General features: G+C 33.3%; 1 protein-coding gene across 1 annotated transcript in view; it reads left to right on the top strand.

Moving 5' to 3' along the window:
• Positions 1-12,100, top strand: part of LOC136039287 (acetylcholine receptor subunit beta-like 1) — a 128,358-nt gene that overhangs the window by 89,221 nt on the left and 27,037 nt on the right. The window contains exon 9 of the mRNA XM_065722889.1: positions 11,664-11,838. Within this exon, the coding sequence (XP_065578961.1) occupies positions 11,664-11,838 (175 nt within the window). The remainder of the gene's footprint in view (positions 1-11,663; positions 11,839-12,100) is intronic.

Genomic DNA, 12,100 nt, shown 5'->3' with positions numbered 1-12,100 from the left:
TGTAAAATCAAACATTTACCTAAAACATGCCAGTTGCAAGATAAATCCTTGATTTAAATCTGTATTTTTAACCGATGTAACAACCTGATGTCCTTTGGCACCCTTCCAAAAATATTCACTTCATAGAACTATTTGCTAATAACCTGTTAAATTTAAGTAGAAATCATTTCAAACGGTCTATGTCAACCTCATTTTAGCATACCCTGTCCAATCCCAATATGAACCTGTTATAAAATCCCTTTAGTTATCAAAATCAAACAAAGTTTCTCAGGTTGCATTCCCAGACTCAGGCTTTTTTCTAACATGTATCATCAGTCATCTGTCTAAATCAGATCAGTTGCAAGACAAATCCTACATTTAAATTTGAAATATATACCAATTCAACAACCTATTGTCCTGTGACACCCTTCCAAGGTATTCACTTGAAAGAAACGTTTGTGAATAACCTGTGGAATTTACCCAGAAATCATTTCCTATTTTTAGTGTCATCATTTTCTAGCAGGCAACGTCAAACATATCCTTAGAACAATACAATTGTGGTGACAAATCCTTGATTTAACAACCTATTGTCCTATAATTCCCTTCCAAAAATATTTTCTGGACGGAACCATTTGGTAATATTCAATCACATTTAAGTAGAAATCATTTCGCGTTGTCTATGTCAACTGTATTACCAGCATACAATACCTAATTCTAATATGAACCTTTTAGAATTTTCTACAATTCTCAAATTCGATAGTAAACATTCTTTTAACATACATTACACTTCTATGCCTTCACTTTCCTGTGTATTCTTTGGTGATAATGTAAATTTTCAGAATTATCAGAAAACATTTTTTATATTAATCACACCTGTATGGTTCCTGTTTTGTGTGAATTCTTCTATATTTCTTCAAATATAACTTCTGAAAAAACCTTTTTGACATATATCACACTTGTATGACTTCTCGATTGTATGGAGTCTTTTATATGGACACAAATTTGAAACCTGACTAAACATTTTCACAGACATCACAATTGTATGGCTTCCCTTCTTGTGAATTCTTTGAGTATGTGTATGTTTGTCTGTGTGTGTGTGTATCTGTCTCTCTGTGTGCGTGTCTTTATGTGGACTTTAAGAAAAACCCTGCTTATCTCTTTCAGACTATGGTAAGAACCCTGTTAACTTATCTAAACTCAACTTTTTCATTATTTTGAAACATTTTTGTTTTTAAAAGTATAGTAACAATATACTTATCGCACTATTTTCACATACTAGTTCAAAATATTGTCTTTAATACATTTCAGAGTCGCATTTAATGTATCTTGTAGTCTATTTATACCAGCTGTCATAAGTTACACTTTTTCACGTTCGTCCCTAATATAATCACAAGATTCACAGTATCAAAGAGGAAAAGTTAGATTTCTCTCCGTGGAAGAATGTATACCAAATTCTATTTAAAATGTCAGAGGAGCATCTTCCTGGTTGTAATTTCCCTACAATTTATTATATCACGATTTCCATCAACTCGTTATTCACGTTTTTTTTAGTAATTGTTCAAGGTGTTGTCCCTATCAAAGATTTTAAAAATTCTGTTCCAAAAAAATCCATCCCAAGAAATTTGTATGTAAAAAATGTCACTACAAACATTATATTTCCAATAGAAAAAATGATGACTGACATATTTATGTAATCTTCATTTTGTATTTTCAAAATATCACAAATGATTTTTTTTTATGAGCATTTTTAAGGTGATGTTGAGAAAAGAAAAAATTGACAAAATTTCAGTTATAAAAACTAAGTAAAAAAACTTCACTACAAACATTATTTTTCTAATAGAAAAACCACAACTGACGTGTTTATATCATTTGAATTTTGTATATTTAAAATATAACAAGCGAATTTTTTTGTTATAAGTATATTTAATATACTTTTAAGACATGGAAAAAAAGTTGAGAAAACTTCAAACGAAAAGTTGCCCCCTTAAATATTTGACTCCCAATTTCCCCTGTTTTCCTCCTCTCCAAGGGGCGTGGAACCGTGTCTTGTTCATTTACGATACAGTGTCTATCCATTTCTCGTTCAAAACCAAAAAAGTACGGGGGATGGATCCTCTCATTCTCATTCTACGTATTCCAATAATAATCATTTTTAGGCTCAGGTTGAAAAATAATCTAAGGACTTAATTCAAAAGTTTAAGAATAACCAATAGGAAGATTTTTTTAAACTAATGATTATATATGATTTTCCCCGTTCACAACATACAAAAACATACAAAAACACACACACACACATATATATATATATATATATATATATATATATATATATATATATATATATATATATATATATATATATATATATATATATATATATATGTATATATATATATATATATATATAAATATATATATATATATATATATATATATATATATATATATATATATATATATATATATATATATATATTTATCACAAAAAAAGATGAGAAAACTTCAAAAGAAAAGTTGCCCCCTTAAATATTTAACCCCCAACTTCCCCTGTTTCCCTCCTCTCCGAGGGCCATGGAACCGTGTCTTGTTCGTTTACGAATAAGACCAATTCCCATTCTTTTATGCTCAAATAATCAATTTGAATATTTCCTGTCAAATACGTTGGTATTCAAATATATCCATCACAGGAGACGCTAAGCAAGATACGAAGTGCATGACACTTGTATCCAAAAGCCCATTTCACTTAGAAATAACAGCTGGCAAGCGTTCCCTGGAAATATTCTTATGACTGGAAGCTAAAATAACGCTGTTTGTGTGGTCTGAACAGCTAGAGTACATGGTGCTGAATGTGTGTAAGGCACCCTAGGAGTGTTTGGCGCTTAGATCCAAAGGGACCCCGGGGTACTTGGTGCTCGGATCCGAAGGGCCTATACTACTTACTATTGCTATGATTTGGTCTTTACTTATAGTTTATTACCATGAGCATTTCTACAATAGTATATGTGGCAGATATTACTGGTAAACAAAATACAATGAATCTTTGGAGTTTTAAGTTGGTAATATAGGTTTCCAGAAAATCAGTAAGGTTTATTAGATGAAATAATAAATGGTCCATTAATATAGGGAATCAGTGGAATTATTGCTTTCTGAAGTTGTCACGATAGGAACCAATAAAAAAACTAGGATAAATCTTCGTTAGTTTTCTAAGCTTGCCCCCCCCCCTCTTCTAGACCCAGACTAATATTACGTCATCGGAAGCTGTATCTTGGCTTTAAAGATATCCACAATATCTCTCTGCTTGTATAACGAGGCATATTATTATGTTTTATTTTATTTATTGGCTTTCCTAAGATACCAGAATTAGCATGATGGTATCTGAACCACAAATTTAGATCCCATATTCTCGAGCACGAAAACCATACCTCAATTTTAGTGAAAACATTCTTGAATACAGACTTTCAAAACAAGTTGTCACTTTTGCATATGATTAAAATGATTCGCATTTATTATTTCTAAGAGGTAATATAAATTCCATCTGTGGCTTCTCCAGTGAAAATATTTTGTCGGAAAATCTCATTCTTTCCAATTTTCCCTATAGTCTCGAAAGAAACGCTATATAGGTTGGTTTGATATGGCACAAGGAACTTAGGTTTTCAGAAGAAACTACCTATTTTATTGACGGAACTAAAAGGGAGATGAAAGCTATTAAACTAGATTAAAAAGGTGGAAGGTTTGTTATTGGAACAGAGTTGAGATTCTACTGTTCTAAGTTTATAGGTGGAGAGACTGAGCATGAAGGGCTTATGGTTTTGCAATTAATGTATTTCATAAAATCTATTACACCTACGGTAGAACCCTACTTCTTGGCGTGTCTGAGATAATTATCAAGAACTATTTGCTAAGTTCTCTCAAATGAGGATTACCAGGCAGGGTTGCCACCCCTAGTGATTTATCAAATATTTCTAGTGATTTTTATATTGCCTGAAAAAAAAGGGTAAATCAACACATGAATTATAAATTATTCAAGAAAATCACTAAGTCAACCAAAAATTACTAGAATCTAGTGATTTTTTTACTAGCTGAATCCCTGCCAGCAGGACAGCGCATAGTACGATCAAAGTTGATTGGATATTCATTTTCATGCTTTGACTTGCTTTGAGAACCGCTTAGTAAATCGTATTTGTCAATTTTGTGGAAATCCCTGGTGCGATATTGAGCTATGATAGTGACGACCTACTCATGGCCTCTGCAATATGATCTGAATTATACATAAAAAATTACTGGATTCAATTAACGGAGGTGCTAATTTAAAAAAAAAATTTCGTTTGCCGAAAAAAACGAAAAATTTTCAAGTACATATAAGGAACCTTCTTTATTAAGCTAGTTCTATACATTAAACAGTTCGTGGTAAAAAAAAAAAAAAAAAAAAAAAAAAAAAAAAAAAAAAAAAAAAAAAAAAAAAAAAAAAAAAAAAAAACTGTATATAAGGAGCGATTTGACCAAATTGTAATCAAAATTCTAAAAATTGAAATTTTTATATCAATGGATACAACAAAGAATTAAATTTTCATATAGATTCCAAATATATAAAATTCATTAATTTTAATTGTAGCCATCATAAGTTTTGAGCCTGGGAAAATTTTCCTGATTTTCGAAAAAAGGGATTAACCATTTCCAAAGAGTATGGAGTCATAATTGCACTATCAAATTCAGCTTATCAATGAACTCTACTGTAGAGATTTTAAGCTCTTATCTAGAGAAAATACGAATTTCTTATTTGTTTGCAATAAAAAAGATCACAGATCCGTGTTATTTTTTTTTACAGCAGAGATCGTGTAGCTCCCTTATTCAGTGACCTAGAAGTTTCGGTGGCAAATAGACCCCTTCCAACGCCCCCTTTTCCCCAAAGCGATCCAATCAAATTTTCAAGAAAGCCATTTGACTCAAGATAGTTGAAAAGTACCAATAACTATTCTTTATTGATTTTTTTTATTTAGGGAATAGCGACTATCTTTGGGAAATATTGCTACGGGGGGGAGAAGTTAGCTTTACGTCCACTTTCTCGGTTGTTTACTTTTTTACTGTACTTTTTTTTGCCAATTTCGGCTTATAACTCTCCAACAGTTGTTATGAGGCAGGCAATAAATGCATGCAGTACCGTATTCCTTTTATACTGTATTATATATTCTAAATAGTATTAATCAGCAAAAGAAACTGTCGACCTCGAAGTTTGCATTGTCGAACATTCTGTATTAGGAACTCTCAAACAGCAAGTGGGTGCCCAGTTTTTGCCACCTGGTGTACTTCTCAGGACGTCATGTGTACCGCACATTTCCACCATGCTTGGCAGAGTTTCAGCCACGCTTGACACAGCTTATGCCAAGCTTAGTACAATTTCAACACGCTTGACACGCACAACCTGGTGTGCATTATTTCCGAAAGTGGGTGCCAGTTGTCCAATAAATTCTCAGTGCCTTCTTGCCAAACGTATTAAGGTCAGTGTCCGCATAGAGTGATGATTTTTCGGTTGTTGGTTTTCCCTTAACTTAATTCCAAGTCACAATAAACAATTACTCTGACATTGGGTATTCCGTTGCTACTTATTGCAACGTTGATGTGTCAACAGGTGTACCCTGTAAGGGCACAGAGCTTTAGGCTAAATAAGGGGGCGGGAATCTATCAATTATAAAAGATGGCAATCCCTGCAGATAGTTAGCCATTTTTTAGTTAGCAACTTTATGCAAGTAAGTATTTCATAGTGTGCAGACTACAAGACTACCATTGCAACAGAATTATTGATTGAAACGTGGGTATTATATGGGCTGAAACACATTCTGAAATAACGAATCGGTTTAGAAATATCGAAGGCTTTAGATTTTTGGTTGAAAGTACAGATCAGACTAAAACATGGAACGCTCTCGAACCAACGTTATTATTTTTACTGCTTTATTGAAACCACTTTAAGACTAATAAACATACTGGGTAATAGCAAATTTAAATATTTATGAAGTAACTTGGTTGAAATTATTGAACTAAATTTACTTCAATAAAATTAGCATTGATAAATTGAAATAATTTAATATTTATTTTGTAATTCCTGTGACAGGTTATAACAGGCTATGGAATTTTCAGGAAGGAGGTCCATGGGTCTAGTCGAAAATAATCATGCTAATATTGACATAAGTCTCGAGCCTGTCCTGAGAGGGGGATTCATATACCCACCAAACCACTAGCAATAATAAAAACAGAAGGGGAGTACCATTTTTTGGTTCTGGGAAATCACTTATCAGGGGCAGAACACGTAATCGCAAGTTTTTCTTTATTAACTGGCTTTCAAAACATTTAAACTGATAGTTTTACAGTTTCAAACAAATATTCATAAATAAGCTATTTTATTATTGAGGCATTGTGAAAAATACATTTTATCCCATCGCCCTTGTGTTAAAATATTTTCTCTCAAAGTATTAGAAAAATAAGTTAATCCTTAGTGCGAAGAGCAAGGGCTTGAAGGAGATAGCCCCCTCTCAAATGCAGGATGACCTCTGTTCGTTTAATTTGAAGAAAAAAATCTTTTTCATTTAATTCCTTCTCGTTCTTAGTAGTATATCCAACATTATCTTCGATACGAGGGATTCAGCTTTTGTATAAGGATACTTTGAGAAATATTTGCCATCTTGATTCTTCAATTTTGAAAATAAAATGGAATTACCATAAGTAAATTATCGTTTTTGCAATAAAATGGGGCTTTTATTCCCTCCCAACTATACTGCTCATGATTCGTCCATCTATACATATATTCTTCCACCTAAGAACTCTTTAGATTAGACCGTAATTATTTAAACGTTAATCGTGTTCACCTGAAAACCATCGAATGAAGTTTTAAACTGTGGGACTATAAACCCTTTTTTACGGTCTTAGACTTCATCTCTTCATAAGATAATCTACTAGCCCCGACCCTAATAGCTGATGTGCAAATATGCAATGCTTAATATTTCTAGTTTTTTCAGATATGTGATCTAAAATAACGGTTCATTTATAGAGACTACATGTGTAATTAGGGATGGAAGTTATAGCACTTATTCGCGCCAAATTGCTGTTTTCTTAAGACAAACTTTAAGACATTTTGGTGTGTCACAATCTCCTTTTTTTCAACTTAAAAATGTTGAAAAACTTTCGACTTTTCAACTATTTTTCTACTTGCAATAATCTACTATAAACTTTTCAACTATTGCAATAATCTATGACAAGTGGTTCCTTCCAATCGCCGACATAAAAATAAACTTACCTTATTTCATTTAGAAGACTATTTTTGGCCTAAACATACACTGTGGGTACTGAGGGGTGACAGCTCCCCCAATAATTGTGGAAACGGCAGTTTTGATTGGAAAAGTTATTTTTAAATGTCGAAGCATTATGACAAGAAATTGTGAAATAGTTGACACAAAAAAATATGAAATAGTTGAAATTGAAATAAGGAACAGTTGAATTATGGTGGGGCCGATGACTTCTGTCTTATTTCGGCAATTCTTTTCTATTATGAAAAGAAATAACATCAGTAAAGTACCGAAACACCAACAGAATACATAAATGAACATCAAATTTTGACATTGGAATGGAGGCAGGTATAAAATTAAATAGCTTATCATCAACAATTATCATCAAGATTATCATCAACAATTTAAATGACATGATTTTTATACAATTCTTAAATAAACTTATACCAGCTTTACCTGTCACTCAGACTATATGTTTTGGCTTTTTCTCCAATTAGCCACGACTCTTTAACTTTTTCATCACAGTCCACCAACTCGAGTTTAATTCAAAGGCTGGATTAAGCTCATCTTTATATTTCAAAGCCTTCTACACCTGAACAAAATGAGGTTGGCTGCCAACCCCCTCAGCCACTAATATAGTATAATATAAAAATAATAACCGAAATATAATAGATACATAAACTAAATTTACATTTATTTTAATTTTTTTACCTTACATTAGTATTAATCAGTATTTTTCCATACCAGCCTTCTGTTAATTCTCAAACTATTAGACAATACCTTTTCATCCTAAAAAACAAACACTCTTATAACGAAGTAGATTATAATATTCAAAGGTGATTTCCCAAGCACAATGTCCAAAATTTTTCTTTCCAAAACAGTTCGTGTTGAAACGTGACAACATATATTTTAACATTCAGTTTGGAGAACACTTAGCTCAATCTAGATTATTTTTATTTTCCAATATTTGAAAACACCCTCTCAGTATAATAAATGTACATCTTCTATCTCTGGGCACGCATTTAAAGGGAGCCATTATGCCTTTGCAACCTTAAAAGTTTCAGTATCTTTTTATTTGATAAATTAAACGAAAACTTACCAAGTTTGAAGTTTGATTGTAATTTCAAACAGTTCATGGTAACGAACTGTAGTAAGGAGCGACCCGGCTCAATAGTAACCAAAACTCTAAAAAATGGAATTTTGATACCAATAGCTATATCAAAAGAATCGTATTTTAATGCTGGTTTTAAATATATAAGTTTCATCAAGTTTAGTCTTACCCATCAAAAGTTACGAGCCTGAGAAAATTTGCGTTATTTTAGAAAATAGGGGGAAACACCCCCTAAAAGTCATAGAATCTTAACGAAAATCACACCATCAGATTCAGCGTATCAGAGAAACTTATTGTAGAAGTTTCGAGCTCCTATCTACAAAAATGTGGAATTTTGCATTTTTTGCCAGAAGGCAGATCACGGATGCGTGTTTATTTGTTTTTTTGTTTTTTTGTTTTTTTGTTTGTTTTTTTTTTTTTTCCAGGGGTTATCGTATCGACCCAGTTGTCCTAGAATGTTGCAAGAGGGCTCATTCTAACGGAAATAAAAAGTGCTAGTGCCCTTTTTAAGTGACCAAAAAAATTGGAGGGCACCTAGTCCCCCTCCCACGCTAATTATTTTCCCAAAGTCAACGGATCAAAATTCTGAGATAGCCATTTTATTCAGCGTAGTCGAAAAACCTTATAACTATGTCTTTGGGGACGACTTACTCCCCCACAGTCCCCGTGGGAGGGGCAACAAGTTACAAACTTTGACCTGTGCTTACATATAGTAATGGTTATTGGGAAGTATACAGGCGTTTTCAGGAGGATTTTTTTGGTTGGGGGGAGGGGTTGAGAAGAGGGGGATATGCTGGGGGAACTTTCCATCGAGAATTTGTCATGGGAAAAGAAAACTTCCATAAAGGGAGAGCAGGATTTACTAGCATTATTTAAAAAAAAAATAAAAAATAAATGTGAAAAAGCTTTTTCAGCTGGAAGTAAGGAACATCAATAAAACTTAAAACAAACAGAAATTATTACCCATATAAGGGGCTCACCTCCTTATGATACCTAGCTCTTTACGCTAAAGTAATTTTAGTAATTTCAACTATTTATTCTACGGCTTTTGTGATTCAGGGGTCATTCTTAATGAATTGGGATAAAATTTAAGCTTTAGTGTAAAGAGCGAGGTACTGACGATGGGGCGAATCCCCTCATATATGTAATAAAAACATGAGAATACAAAAGTTCTTTACGTAAGCTAATTTATAAGCTACGTAAATCTTTTACCAATAAAAAGATTCGTAAAAAATTAAAAGTTCTAGTTGCCTTTTTAATTAACCAAAAAATCGGAGGGCAACTAGGCTTCGCCCCCGCTCTTTTTTTCTCAAAATCATTCGATCAAAATTATGAGAAAGCCATTTAGCCCCCTCCCCCCCCAAAAAATATTCAAATTTCGTTTTGATTATTCCTCTGCGGAGAGCCAAAATCAAAACATGCATTGATTCAAAAACGTTCAGAAATTAAATACAAAAAAAACAAGTTTTTTCAACTGAAAGTAAGGAGTGACATCAAAACTTAAAACGCACAGAAATTACTTCGTATATGAAAGAGGCTGCTTCCTCATCAACGCCCCGCTCTTTACGCTAAAGTTTGACTCTTTCTCTCAATTCTTCTTTCTAAAACAGTAAAAAACTTTAGCGTAAAGAGCGGGGCGTTGATGAGGAAGCAGCCTCTTTCATATACGAAGTAATTTCTGTGCGTTTTAAGTTTTGATGTCACTCCTTACTTTCAGTTGAAAAAACTTGTTTTTTTGTAATTTTACTCCAAAGAAGGAGCGCCAGCGTAGCTGAGAGTTCAACTGAGAGATAGACGCGTGCAATCGCCTCAATTGACCCAAACCAAAACCAGTATTTTAAAGTCGTTGTAGTATGCGGTGGGTTTTTGTTTAATTTATCAATTCTACTCCAAAAGGAGCGCCTTAGCTTCGCCTCGAGTTAAACTGAGATTTTAAATTTCAGCATGAGCTAAACCAACACTAATGACCAGTAATAGCTCTATTCAATAAAAAGAGGCCGCTGTACAAAAATTCATTTGTAGTAAGATTATTCAAATATAACAGAATGCGATGAGTAATTTCAAAAGACAGATAACTGTTTTCCACTTTCAATTGGTTTATTATAGAACCTGGCAAACGTTTTGGCATTTGTCCAACCTACATATCTTATGATTTGGTCCACATCAACTCCTCTTGCTTTAAGTGGGACGTTGAGGCAGACCGTGTGCTATGAGCACCATAAACACTGGTATCTATACCTGCAAGAAATAACATTTCTTTTATCCATCTAGAAATAGATGACTTAGACGCAGCGGTATAAGGCTTACGATATGCAAGAAAAAGTGCGTCGTCTCTATTCAGGTATGACGTCATTCTAATATACCCAGCTAGGTGCGTCACCGGACAAAGGGACGACTCTTGAAAAGGTCGACATTTAGCTACTGATTTGTGGTTGCCCGGTTTCGTTGTTTTTAATAACACATTAATTTGAAAATCGAAACTCCCATTGCCATTATGTATCATATTATTAAGTGACAAACTTGCCAAAAACTGAACTCTTTCACAAGCCGATAGAATCAATAAAACTGCTAATTTTTGTGTTAGTGTCCTTAATTTAAGATGAATCAGTCCCCGATGATGTTACGACTACTCTTGAAAATGCCGACGTCAAGCTGGTCCAGTTCATTACATACCTTGGCCTTTCCATTGGTTAAACTCTAAAAACAACGCGTCGATTGCTTATCGCGCATCTACAGAAGTGAATTGGTTTTGCATATAGTAAAATTGTTTCATTTAAGTTAAGGTTCAGCAGACAAGCTTAGCTCGGCGTTATAGCGCAATTTTCGTCCCCATTTTAATTTCACCCCCCGACATAATATAACAGACCCAACTCAGCCATTCTTAATCAGATCTCAAAGTTCAATACTAATATTAAGAGCCCCCCGTGTTTTGTAATCCTCCGCCAGTAGAACTCGCTATGTTTGTGTTTTCGCCATGGTTTAATCATTCTTTTCGTGCTAGTGAGTATTATTTACGGATACAGTTTCTTTCTTGTATTTTTATGTGATCCGTCTCTTTTGTTTGCTTTTATAGGGTAATAAAGTAATAATAATATTATTATTATTATTAATAACAGTTGTTTTTCTTTAAAATTAAAAACCACCAGAAGGCAATGTCGATCTATAGACTCCTTTGCCAATTACTTTGTTTGCTATTTTCTCCCATGCTTCTACAAAATGAACAATATGATGAAGATTAAATTAGCTTTTTCTGCTGTTGCTCCAAAACTTTATTTTCAAATATCTTAATATGCTTTTAGGGATTTCCCAGGAGTACGATCGTCAAATTCTGAACGAGACCGAGAGGCGTTTGGAAGCACGAGGAGAGGCAGTGATACTTCTGATACGATTTTGCTTACTCCTGAGGCATATAGAGCAACTGAGGCTGTTGAATTTATAACAGAACATCTTAGAAATGAAGATGAATATATTCAGGTAAACATTTCTGCTTTTTCTTTATTTGGAAGCAATTTTATGATCTGGCAAAAAAGAGGAAGAAGAATCTAATAGTAGATTTATAACTAGATCCGATTCAGTAGTAAACAAGAAAATAAGATAGATAAGCTCTAGTAAACTTTTAAGCCTATTCTTTATTAGAAAGTAAAATTTAAATTTTGAGAAAAAATAAACTAGTAAATGAGGGGAAAAAAGAAAAAGTGAAAGAAAAGAATGCGAGTAGAGTATTCATAAACGTTTC

The sequence above is a fragment of the Artemia franciscana genome, chromosome 19, assembly GCF_032884065.1.
Source record: "Artemia franciscana chromosome 19, ASM3288406v1, whole genome shotgun sequence".
NCBI classification, from domain to species: Eukaryota; Metazoa; Arthropoda; class Branchiopoda; order Anostraca; family Artemiidae; genus Artemia; species Artemia franciscana.
Note: the sequence above shows the minus strand (reverse complement) of the source record. Positions and strands in the feature narration are given on the sequence as shown.